Source organism: Anarrhichthys ocellatus, unplaced genomic scaffold (assembly GCF_004355925.1).
Source record: "Anarrhichthys ocellatus isolate YVR2014 unplaced genomic scaffold, GSC_Weel_1.0 scaffold10, whole genome shotgun sequence".
In the NCBI taxonomy this organism is placed as follows: Eukaryota; Metazoa; Chordata; class Actinopteri; order Perciformes; family Anarhichadidae; genus Anarrhichthys; species Anarrhichthys ocellatus.
Window position 1 is genome coordinate 4,569,659 of NW_022280040.1, and position 13,508 is coordinate 4,583,166.

Here is a 13,508-nt window from a genome sequence, read left to right on the forward strand (position 1 = left end):
TTTACTATTGCCTGTCGAAAAAAGTAACAGTATAGTATGTCGAAGAAAGTCATAAAAAAGTAAAAGTAAAGCATGTTGTAAAAAGTCATACAAATTCGGGTATAGTATGCCAAAAAACTTCACAAAAAAAGTCATGAAAAAAGTCATAGTATAGCATGTTAAAAAAAGTCAAAGCGAACTTTGAAATTTCAGCCTCTGGGGACTAGAGCGGCTAACCGCCTTATGCATTTTGGGCTCATTTGCAGTTAATTTACAGTAAGAGGTTTTTATTATTGTCTCTGAATGACTGCATGTAATCTAGAGGCACGTGTGCACAGCTGTGAAGTGTTTACACCCTAAAAGGCAGACTTAATTGAATTAATTCACACTCAAATTAATTTACAGAACAGAAGAGCAAACACTATGAATCTCAAGCACAGTTTGTTTATGTCCTGATTACACCATTACGTCTTTAAAGTTTAGAGACTTATCTATCGAATATAAATACGTTTTAAATATTGATTCTGGTTGTAAGGATTTTTTACAGAAGGATATAGTAACAATATCGGTTATTGGCATCATGATTATCACAGCATACATCCATAAATAGAGTGGACACACACCACACACACACACCCCCACACACCTGGTGCTTCATCACCATAAGTAGTCTCAGTGGAACGAGGCCGAGTCGACACAGTGGCATACAGTGTCAGAGGAGCAGGTGTTTATGACTCTTAGAGAAATAAGAGCGCTTGAGATACAGGCTGAGAAAGGCTGCCCCCACTTTTCTTCTTCTGCAGCTATCCTGAACCTTTTTTTCCTCTTGATTCTTGTTCTTTCATTTAATTTATTTTCTTTTTGGCTTTACTCCTTCCCACTCCGCTCTCCCATCATCCCCAATCTCGTATTGTGTTTTTCATTCTCCTACTGTGTCACTGTTGCTACTTTCTTTCTGTCTCTAAATCCCCCAATATCCTGTTCACTCCGCTGGGTTTCTCTTGTGTTCCTCCCAGAAAGCACTCCTACACTTTTATTCACCAACATCTGAGGGTGTCTCCCATCATCAGCAACATTAAGACACCCAAACGCATACACAAGCTTTATTATACCTAATGTGTATAAATAGCCTGGAAACATTTAATCAGTTCTTTTATTTACAGCACGCTGCAGTGAATGCTCTGTCCATGACATTCCTGCACACATCACAATTTACAATCCTGTTCGATTTAGCGCATCAGAACAGCCAGCAGGAAACTCTACATTTAAGGAAGCTTTGCCAATAAACAGACTGTCCCTTTAAGAAAACACTGAAACAGTTTTCATTGTGCATTACACCAAAATCTCACATTTTTAATTGTAATGAATCCACATCGAGCACAATGCTTCCACATCAATATATATGACAATCTTCAAAATGATGTGTCTTGGCAGGGACCAAAGCAATCCTTCCAGCACAATTCAAGTGAACGCCTTTGACATTGTATGTGTGCATGCACTGGAGAGTAACTGATGGTGATGATAGTGAATACGGGGTGAAAGGGGGAGGTGAGAATCATCAGTTAATCCACAGTGCAGCGGGCCTCAGGACAAAATGGCCCACAGCTCTACGGTCAATTAATCAGCCTCAGAGCTTCATTTTGGGTCCAAATAGCTTCCGAGCTTACATTGATTTGAAAGTCCTGTGCCAAAGAGCAGCACACATACTGTACAAAATATGTCACAATAAAGTCGAACAGCTTGTGCTATCAACAAGACTGTACGCCTGTAAAAATGTACGTCTTATTTGAGGAGTAATACTGTTCAAATGGAGTCCCAGCCCTGTTGAAATAAAGTCTGTTTTGAAGTAATAGCCTCTTTTTTTTGTATTTATTGCATACCACAGCGTGTTGTTTGTCATGCTGGTACTGTGTAACTCCTGGGACAGGTTTGCTTATCTGGACCATGACCAGCGTGAATATGTGGTCACTGTTCACAATATGCACCATGCTGGAGTTGTAGCACAAGTGCAAAGCCTAATTTCCATTTGAATTGTCCTGACGCGCTGTCTTCCTCAGCAGCTGAGGATCTTGATGAAGGCCCGTCTGAACTCAATGTTGAAGGTGGTGTAGATAACAGGGTTGAGGGCACTGTTGACATAACCCAGCCAGGTGAACGCACTGTAAAGCCCAGGAGGCACGTAGCATGTCCCGCAGTGGGTGTTCAGAATGTGAGTCACAAAGAAAGGCAGCCAGCAGATGAGAAACACCCCTGGAGCAGCCAGAGAGCAGAGAGGTATAGAGAGAGAGGACAAAAGCAAAAACACAAGAGCAAAATTGTAAGAAACAGTATATTTATCTACTGGTAAGCTGCAAATGTTAGCATGCTCGACTAACTAGCTTAGTAGCCTCACCAAGGCTTATTTCAGAATTAGCTAATAATGTATAACAATAAATATAGTCATTGGCTAACTATTAGTTAGGTGACGCCACAGCTGATAAAAATCTTCTCTTTATTTCCGCCAACAAGTTCTGTGGTTGGCCCCTACAGTTGTCACAGTTTAATAGAAAATGAAAGACCCATTGCTTAAAAAATGACCGTTGATTTTCGAGTAGTAGATGAGCAAATTCATGCTGAAATTAAAAGCTTGACAAGCTTAGCAAGGTGTCAATTGTAACACTTTTGGTTCCCAATTAGCCTTTACTTTATGTGGTAAATATAGGTAAGTCGCTTAGTATGCCGAGCAGCAGCCAACAGGGCATTTATTATGTATAAACAACTAATGCTGCTGCACACTTGAAACATAATATTCAAGTGCTATAATTGGGGTCACAACATCACTTTCACTGACATCAGTGTAATGTAATAAGACACCTCTGATTACATTTTTGTCAGCAATATCTATGCCAAGCCAGAGTTAACTTGACCAGGCTTGCAGCAACCTGGCTGATAATTGAAGCGTGTGGAAGCTGTGTCAGGTGCTGCAGCATGTGTGGACACACACTGTGATCGCGGAACCAGCCAGACATTTCTGACATTTGAACTTGATTTATTGTGGCTCTGCAAAATATGCAGCCGATGCACACAGTAAGAAAATACGCTGGTGCCATCACCACCAGGTGAGAGACAGAACACGGGTACATTAGGCAGAAAAGACCATCACAGAAATGTTATGCGTTAAGTGCTTCCATGACATTCACATTTTCATTCAGCTTATCCCAGTTAAGACAATTTCCACTCACCCAGCACAATGGCCAGCATCTGAGTGGCTTTTTTCTCCCGTGCGTGCATGCTCCTGAATCGTGAATTATTGATGGAATGAGCCATGGACTGCAGTGACGTGTGTGTTCGTCCGTTAGACAGATCCTTCACCTCGCAGTTCATCCTCACAGAAGGCCGCTCGTTCTGGTTGTTCTCCTCTGCCTCCTCTTCCCCTCGCTGCTGCTCCAGATCCAGCTCTGTGCGACCGCAGGAGGCGTGGCTTATGCTGCAGCAGTTGTGCGTGTCCACTGGGGGCAGCATAGAGTTCTTCACCGGTCCCGTCTTTGGCCGTTTGCGCCACAAGCATCCTGACAAAAGGTTGGGCTTAGAGGGACATGAAGGCTCTACACTCTGCTGTCGGGACAAACGATACAGGATGAAGAGATGCCATTATATCACACATATTTATTCACGTAGTCGTCGTATATTAAGTCATTAAAGCTGTACTAATTATTTTTATGAAAAGGGCTATGAACAATACATCATGTGTAATATCGAAGGTGCTGGTTCTAGAGACGAACCAGCTTCAGAATTATCACCCAACTCTACAGATCCCCTCAGTGCATCGTTTTAGGTTTTTTTGGTTCACTCTCAACAACAGGCAGCACATTTCATCAAAAAAAGCTGTGATAATCCTACAGTACTGTATGCTACCTGCCAAGCAACAGATGTCACACAAAGTTAGCGGCTATCTGGTGAATATACATTCCTCGAGAGTTAATAAAGACCAAACCATGGCTATAAAGACTGAATATTGGACATTTGACAGGTGTCAAGAAACACAAGCCTAAATGTCTCTGGTCAATATGTACATATGACTGTTTGCTAACAGCTTAATGAGGTGATAATGCGTCAATGTTGTGTTTTCAGCTTGTTCTGATGTCTTAAGTTGCCAAAAATAAAATGCAGCTTTAACATTTGAATTTTAAGTTTATACTCCTTGAAGGCTGAACACATTGAAGTTATTCATCTTGTCCTGCCTTGACCTTATGTGGAAAATATTAGAAGTTGAGTGAATCAACACAGTGGCACCTCCACTCCGAGTTTTTAAATCACAAATGCACAGTTAACGTTCAGTATACATCAGTGCAACTGCAATATTTCCTGTAAAAACAGTATTCAAATGTTACAATCTTGTACCAGTAATTATTTCCACTTTCAAAAACTCAGCAAATTCAGCAACTACAGCTCCAATCAGCCTTTTCCCCTTGGAGTGATAAGAAGCGATGTTAAAGTTTTAAATATTGTGTAATGTCTATTTCCAGTACAGCCCGAAACATAACTTTCAGTCTTCTCATACTCATTTCATCGCACATTATCCTCAGGGGAAAATTACATTATTCTTGCCGCCTTTAAGAAGTCTGTGGGATATGCAGGTGCTGCAGTGCGTCACCCACAGATTTTGCTCAGCTGACAAATGACCAGGTGACGAAAGCCAACAAGCCACGCTTTAGAATCAACATTTTTTCAGCTCCTTCTCAGACCCGGAGCTGCGGCCACACAGCAGAACTCAAAAGTGAATATGCACGCTGACAGACTCACGTGAAAAGCTAAAAACAGAACCATCTTGTGTGCCACCATGTCACAATACGCCTACACAGTCAACAAGAGGGTTAGTCAGGCGTTAGGCTGCGCTACACTCTGCAAAACTAGAGCACTGAAAAAAAAATCAATTCAAGAATCTCACGTTTGTGTTGAGTCTCTAGTTTAAAATAGCACCTACCACTTTAATCTTTATAGGTGACAAGTCTTGCTTTGCCTTGGGAGTCTCTTCTTGCAGACAAGTCTCCTAGGGGATGAGAGGGATAGAGCATATTTTTCAGGGAAATACTTAATCCCCCTTATCTTATCCAAACACCTCTACCCCATCAATCTGCAGAAGGATTTTGCCATTCACTTGCAAAATTATTGATTCATCTATTTGCATCTCAGAGGACTTTTTTATCAAAGCTCCGAGGCATCTTGGTGAGCGTCTCAGACACAGCCATAAATTAGGATTCATGTCTGTTATTTTTTGGTCGCTTCCAAACGCTGCGTGACTCAATTAGAGCTCACAGCAGAAACAAAGATAAGTCACTCCTTTGTATCAATATCCCTCAGTTGACTGAGTCAGAGTCCCATTGTGTTATTTCAAAACACACTTCCATTATAACTCTCTCAGTCTGATCTCCTCCAGGACTTGGATCTTACCCATGGATGAGATCCCAAACTGAGGCACAACCAATTATCTGTAAACTGGTGTTATGATAGAGGACTTGACTGTGAATTAGTGTGCAATGGAGGGAAAAATGGAGTAGAACCACATTACACAGCAATCTCCTGGATATGCAAATGCTGGTCGTGTTACAGGATATAATTATTGTTATTTTATACACCAGCTTTAAAAAAAAAGAATAGATAAAGATGCAGAGAACATGAGATTAAGAGAAATAGACATCATTTGTATGATAGATCCATAAAACTGACTGTTTCTTTGTTCCTCTTGGCTAAACTTAAGTTGTTTGTATTTCTTTTTTCCTTCCTTATTTGTTCCTCAATAATTGATATAGTGTTGTGTAACTGACCTCAAAGACAGAGGCCAGCACAGTGAACATTCCTCTTCCTAATTAAACTGACAATTTTTAACTTGACAAGTCAATTTCATTAAGAACAACTTCAGTTTTATGGTGACAGCCGTGTGAGCTGCTCATAAACCTAACTATACATTTCATCTTTGACCTGGGTTCCCTTGAGGGGCCAATGGCACTCAGCCTACATTTACATTTACTCTGAACATTTGAACCTGCAAATTACTTTGGTAAGTGTTTTGAACTTTGAAGCATTTTCTTTTACTCTAATGACGCTTTGGGGGACGTTTTACTAGTGAGGTCAGACAGAAAAGGTCAAAGATAAAGGTGAATTGTAATTTGCAAGTCATTATGAGTATAAAGAAAGTGAATGTGAATGAGGGAGAGAGACTCTACATCAGAAATCTAAGGCTTTGGTTGGAGAAAAAATAGTGCATCTACAAAGAATCAGTTTATTAGGAGCTTAAACAAATAGCAGTATTATTCTGAGCATTAACACCATGCATTGTTGACTTTGCATAATCAGCAATAAACTATTATGTCTGCAGCTGGAGTACCATAATTCAGTAAAAGTGAAAACACAAAGGAAATAAGATAATGGTCTCACCATAGATGGTGGAGCTGAGCCTGGCTGCACCTTTCCGCTGGCCTGGCCGAAGATGATCCTCTTTCGCCTCATCCTAAGGAACACGTAGATGCGGATGTAGACCAGCAGAGTGACAATAAACGGCAGGTAGAAGGACACCACAGAGGAGTAGATCACAAAGTTGGGGTTGGAGATGGAGCACACCGTGGGGTCATCTGAGTCCAAAACAAAATGTCATTATGCAAAACAGCCTAAAACTCACAGGCGGGATTTATAGGCAACCTCTGACCCCGGTGATGATGTTCTCCGTCGTGAAAACAACCTTCATGACTTTTCCCTTTTCACATTCTGCATACATACTAAATCAAACAGCAATGACTGTGAGGTGGAAGTATGATTGATTTGACAATAATTGCACCATTAATTCAGAACAAGAGCCTAATTGAAATAATAATCGGGTATAGATCAATTTTTCAATCAAAATTCCAGAGTTAAATATCCATCAAGTGAGCTAATAGTGCTTTAAATGGGGAAAAAAAAAGACTCTGGGCACAGCTGTGAAATACATATTGCATGTCAGTGGCAAGAAGAAACTGAAGTGATTCGTCTCTCCCTGGACGTTCCCCTGCATCAATACCATATACCTCAATACACAGAGAGATGGAAACGAGCACAGGTAAAATCTATTTCTAGCCACATTCCAAACCGCCTTCAGTTTCTAGATTCATATTATTTTGTGAGGCAGTTTTTGTCTAGCTAAGCTGTTCTTTTTCAATGCTTTTCTTTTGAAGGGCAGGGAAGGACCCTAAACCTCATGTGAACCCACTGGTCCCTCCTTTCAATGCTGATGCGTGGCTGCATACTGACAAAATTTGGATTCCTGCAATTAGCAGCCATTATTTTGCATCGATTGCAAGTGGGCTAAATCAAAAGCCCGTATCTCTGTTCGTAGCTTCACATTGTGTCTGACTAATGCTCTTGATTGTGTATGTGCAGTCAAGTATCGCTGCTGCTGGCAATCGAATTTAAAATGTCTCTCGCAGTTCTCTGTCCCTGTTATTGTTTGGTGATCCTTTCTTCGTTACACAAATGCAGAAGACGCGATTTCATTGGCACAGCAAGTAAGTTATTGTTCATTTATGTAGAACATGAATAATCCCCAAAAAACATCCGTCAGAATTATCAAAGACACACGTCACCATTTCTCCTCATACAGTAACCTCATTCAACCAGAATCCATTGCAATATTTGAAAGATTAAGATACCAAAGATTAAGATACCAAAATACATTACTTTGTCACATATAAATCATTTGCTGTAACACTGTAAGGGTGCATTGTGTTAATATCAAGGGCCCTCCAAAAATATTGCAGCCTGATAAAATTTAGGAAAGAAATTGTAAAAATCTACGCTGCAGAGGCAGAGTTGTCTTACGTATCTCCCCCTCCCTCCCTCCCTCCCTCCCTCCCTCCCTCTCAGCTCCTGATGACAGCGTATCAATATTTTATATTCCAACTGCGGTGGACTTTTTAAAACTTTAATTCATTTGACCAGGTAATAACCGTTACCTTAATGGTCTAAGATAAGAAATCTCTTTTTTGCTTTTGCTTGGCAGGTAGTTTGTGTTATTAATGACGTTTATCATTAGCAGGTTGTGCATTGTACACTATACTGAGATGATAAAACAAGTGAGAAGTCAATTAAAATGTGATCCACAGTCTTGAAAAATTGTCTGAACAGACAAATTAGACTTTTTTTAAACTAGATTTTGTGATAGTTTAAAGGTTAATTTTAACTCGCTTTATGAGACACTTTGCAGCCGTTTTGCCACAGGTTTGTTTTGTTAAGTAGCAAGATGTTCAGAATAACTGTGACTTTGAATTACAACTCTCCCCCTCAGCTGCTCCTGATTACGGCCTGCACATATGCCATGAACGGCCAAGTTTTTGAAACTCAAAATGCTCCAAGTTGCAACACATAAAAGTCTCAAGTCTCATCATCAGTGCTTTTTGTTTTCTCAGGCTTGACAAAGCTCAAAACATAGTCACAGAAAACATTATATAATATTTTCACAGGCTGAGTATTACAGCCCATGACCAGTAAATTGACTCCGACATGATAAATTGAGGGAGTGCGCCTCAAAATCCCATTTTGGATTGCATTACATGTTCCACCGTTGACCCTAAAAAGCAAGTAGACTGAATTTTGACCCTGATTTTCATTTTAACACAGTGCCTTGAATTCCATTTTTGCATCCTGCATAAAATTGATTGTTTGCTACGATGCATCTAAAGCACGATGGAGTCATAATGTTGTTGATCTGACCTGTGGTGTTGAAACCAAACAGCAGTGGACAGGAGACCGTGAAGGCCAGGACCCACACGGTGGAAATCATCATAAAAACTCTCTTCCTGGAGCGATGGGTGGTGGTGTAAAAGAGGGGCATCACTACCGCTGTGTACCTGCAGAGACACACATATTATTGTCGGTCCAGCTTTGAAAATGTGTGCGTACAGAGAATAGTTGGTGACATTTGAAGGAAGAGAAAATTGCTGATATAGTACAGTAAAAGGGAATAATTAGAGTGAGAAAAAAAAAGAGCGCCCTTGAAGAGACTTTAGCGATGCCAAGTAATGCACTGCTGAGAGAAAGCGGGTAATATAAAGACCAACAATGGAGAAGCAAAACAGGCATTTCTATTTCAAAACAATTTGGGTAATCAGCAGTAAACCAAGTGGCGCTTTGATTTAAGAGTTAATCAGCACACTGTACGCCAAGAGTATATAATGAGCCCAGGAAAACTAGGCTCGGAAGAGGCAGCAATTACGCTGGACCCCGACCCAAAATGGATGTGATGTTATGTTGTTTAGAGCCAGATAACTGCCACGATTGTTTATCCTCATCAGACTAATTACACCGGTACTTCTCTGGGCAGAATGCAGGGCTAAACCCGGAGCACAGACTTCACTAAAAATATTCTCCCCTCGTGCCATGCTGCTGTCTGGTTGAATAAGAGCGAAGATCAAAAAGTGCAGTAGGTAAAAAAATAATGTTCATGATTTATTGATCAAGCGCTGCTTTAAGTTACACTTTTAGTTGAGGATGAAAACAAGGCTCTTCTGTTCTGAGACGCCACTCAAAGCATGACCTACGTTGTAAGTACTTTTAAAAACACTTCAGCTTGAAGTTTGATGCAAGAACTTCCTTCCTGGTGTATTTATGTTGCCTCTGAATAGCCTGGTTTGACGCTTCCTTTTAACAGGCGACAAATCTTCCCAACTATCACAAAAAAACGATTGCTTTAAACTCGTGAATAAACAATGCAGTCGCAAAGTGTAATGCAGGCGTGTTGAACACTGTCAATGACACATTATGCCCCTGGTGCCTCGCTTTAATTCAGCACCTCACAAAGTGTGCGATGCTGTAGCGGTGTTGTTAACTCGTCTTATAATCAATCACAGACAGCCACAGGGCTCCAAAGAACGTTATCCTTCAGAAACACACAGGCATGTAACCATGTGCAATTTAAAAAAAGGGGGTTTGGTACCTTTTATTGTACAGGACCATGGTCTGATTAACCATCTGCTTTGTGCATGCCATGTTGCCTCTAAATTTCCATTAGGACTTGGCTGCAGAGTTTTGTATGTGTGTGTCTAAACTATTTTGTGGTCATCTAAACCTTTGGCCAACTGAAAGCAGCAGAAACAAGTTGCAACAACGCTGACTTACCATTACTTTTTACAGTAAGTTGGAAAGGTTAACTTGTAAGCAAACAGTTGCCTGTATCTTTAGCTGCCAAATGCTCTGCTTGTTCATCAGTTAGACTCTAAATTTGTCTCTTTGCCATTTGGTGCTGAGCAGGTACTTTACCGTGAGATTTTAGGGCTATTTCACTGAAAACAGCTGCTGCTGAAAACAACACTAATGAGAACGATGAGAGTGAAAAGAAACAGTGAAGTTTAAATGAGCTGACAATCACTTTAAAGCTCCGTAAAGCCAAGGGAAGCTGCAGACTGATGTGCGATACTCCTCTAACCACTACAAGTTTTCACTTTGTCGTTGGATAAATCGTTCTTATATAAGCACCGTGTGAGACAATATAAAGTGCAATTATTTGTGTTAGAACTACATTTTGACACTCTACAAGACAGAGGCACATAATTAGATCATGATTATGCAGGGTGAACTCATTTGTTGTTGTACGCAAGAGGTGCACATTTCTTTACTAATTTGCAGTTAATCAAATGACCAAAATCTAACAGAGGCATGGTGACCTGGGACTTTGGGGTCCCCTGGGAGCTGTTGCTTTGCCTGGTTGGTAATGGTAAACCAGCTTTGTACATGACGACACAAGTATCTCATGAAAGTGTTGCTGATGAAATGTAAGAATACATCCCGGAGAAAGCTCCAGTCCTGATGTAGTTCTTAATTTATTCTATGTAGCCTAGTTGAACTCCTGATGCCTTCAGGTTGCAAGTTCAAAGACCGTAGAGAGCGATTAAATATTAACTGTGACACAAGAGGAAAACTAAGCAAATAAATAATTGAAATACAAGATGTATTTTTACTGTAAATGTTCAAATGGATGCATGGCACAGTCCCTCCGCCATTAATGCAAACAAATGCACAGAAATGAGATGTAAATATATCAAAAACTGAACCTAGAACATCAAGTAAAAAAACATAATTGCCTCATTTCTGTTTCTTATTCTGTCACGCACACGCACAAATACACACTGACACACATTTATCAATGGGATATGAGCAAGATGGGAAATATATTCTCTCTCCAGGGAAGTTTTGAAGTATCTGTCAGGTGAGGTTAAGAAGAGAACAAAACCTTGAAATATGTAAATATGACATTTATACTGTGTCACAGCAAATGTCTGTAGTAGGTAAACACGCACACACTGCACTCACCTGTCAATGCTGATAGCGCACAGGTTGAGGATACTGGCGGTGCACATCATCACGTCTAGCGTGACAAAGACGTTACAGTAGAGCCGGCTGAAAAGCCAGGCGCCGCCGACCACCTGCACAGGACAGACAGGCAGATTATCAACGCACGCGTTTCTCTTTCCATTCTTCACCGTGAAGTGTGACGCACTTACTGAGCGCACACACCTGCACATGTGACAGAAGGGCAAGGAAGAGGGGGAAATGTACATATGAAGATAGTTTTGACTGGGTTAAAAGGAAGGATTAAAAAAAAAGAAAGGTATACCACCGCCCTCACCTTGATATATTCAACTGAAGCATTTATGCTAATGTAGATATTAATTAGGCTAATTTATGGATTAGTTGTGTTTATGTCACTTGTTCTTAGATAACATAAGATGCAAATGTGTCAATGATCCATGATTATGTGCCATGATGGATAATGTTCAAGGATACTCAAGGACATTTTCAATTTCCAAAGGACATTGACCCCACTTCTGAACCGATAAGACCCCAAACCACCACCACCCACACCTCCCCCCCCCCCCAGCAGAGTAACGCTCAGACCGACGGGCTTCACTTAGGCTCCATGATGCCTGGTAATAACTGTCTGACAAAGATAAATGGGATCCAAGCTCCATCGACTGAATACTAAGCCCAAAATGGGAATATATGCCTACCTACAAAGAGAGGCAGCAGGCACGCATGGGGATATGTACAGGAACACACACACATACGCATTCAAGAAGATGTAAATAGACAGCAGCTTTTCTCTCTCAGAGATCACAGTTGTCACACATGCACAGAGACAAACATCCTAGTGTAGAAACAGTCACTGCTATCGTTCATTCTCAAACTTAACATGCTCAACGTTAACACAACTCTCAAATTAAACCTAAACACAAACCCATTTATGGTAATTCTCATTCCATCTTAAAAAGAGCACTGCACCAGTTTTACACATAACAAATCTGTTTACTTGACATGGTTAGTACCACTCAGTCTGTGAAAACAGTTGCACAATGTCCTCCACAAGCTGGGGACATTGAGTTTAAAATATGTGGATGTTTAGCAGGCAGGGAGGGTGTCATCAAATATGCAATTGAATTGCATGATGGGAAGTGTGGGAACCATTATTTTTTTGGAAGAAGTGACGAAAACATGTATACTCAATGAAATCATAGTGATGCACACCCACAATGCATTGCAGAAAGGAAATAAAGGAGCTGCTCACAGCTGCAAAAATTCAAATAAATTGTCGACGCTGGTGAGACAAAGATCTTAGAAAACTAGAATGGTAGAAGTGTGCAGTTTTTTCTATTTTCTTCCATGACAATTACTGTAATATATACAGTATACAATTAGTTTGTGTAGAACTGGAACATGGCATAGGAAACATGTCTTCTATTTGGCTTTGCACTGTAATCCATTTAATCTTTGCAGAGTTATTTGGTTTTCTTAGCTATAGAAATAAGACCAATACACACAATCTATACACAGCATGTACACAGTAGCCTACTTATTTGTACTCAGTCACCCCCTCACACAAAAAGACTGAGGGAAACATGTGGGCACATATTGAACAGTGTGTGCGAGTAGGAAAATGATGGTGGCTCAGTGCTCGCAGACATCGACTGTGTTTGAACATACTGTATGTGATCTAGACTTTCACAGCTGTCAAGTCTGCTAAATGTCTCAGTAAAAATACCAAGTAGGAGCAGCAAGTATTAAGACGCTGGGACAGGAGATGGAGTATCTGTCAGAGGGATCTGTTGTGTTTCAAGTAAAAATAGTAAGTTACAACAAACTATTCTTTTGAAATTATGTTGAAACAGGTGCAGATCATGAAGCCTTTTTTAGATACTTTTCTTGACAAAAGTCGGAGGAACAAAATGTTGACCGAAGAAAACATCAGCAGGGTATGCAATCTTGTGTTTTCTGTCAGATCTCCCTGTACTCCATAAGACCCCACTGATAAAATCTTGCCCTGACAGAAGGGGGTAAACTCCGCACTACAAATGGAGCTGCTTCCGTAGTCAGGCTGTACATTTGCTGAGGCCGAGCGGCATCCTTTAAGATGAACTGTGGAAAGTGAGCGCTCAGTCATCGCTGCCAATACAACCACTTCCTTCAATTACAAGTCATACATCAACTGCACCATCCAGGGATAAGATGGCTTGCTCAAGGGCACATGATTG

General features: G+C 40.6%; 1 protein-coding gene across 3 annotated transcripts in view; it reads right to left on the bottom strand.

The window, feature by feature from the left end:
* Positions 1–627: 627 nt before the first annotated feature.
* drd3 (dopamine receptor D3) overlaps positions 628–13,508 on the bottom strand; it is a 16,718-nt gene continuing 3,837 nt past the window's right edge. Inside the window, exons 3-8 of one of the 3 annotated variants that reach the window (XM_031850456.1) lie at positions 11,293–11,405; positions 8,698–8,834; positions 6,394–6,587; positions 4,943–5,008; positions 3,201–3,573; positions 628–2,138 (exon numbers count right to left, since the gene is read on the bottom strand). In XM_031850456.1, the coding sequence (XP_031706316.1) occupies positions 1,945–2,138; positions 3,201–3,573; positions 4,943–5,008; positions 6,394–6,587; positions 8,698–8,834; positions 11,293–11,405 (1,077 nt within the window). In that variant the 3' untranslated portion in view covers positions 628–1,944. Of the gene's footprint in view, positions 2,230–3,200; positions 3,574–4,942; positions 5,009–6,393; positions 6,588–8,697; positions 8,835–11,292; positions 11,406–13,508 lie in introns of all 3 variants that reach the window. The other 2 variants (XM_031850455.1, XM_031850454.1) reach the window with 2 other exon arrangements.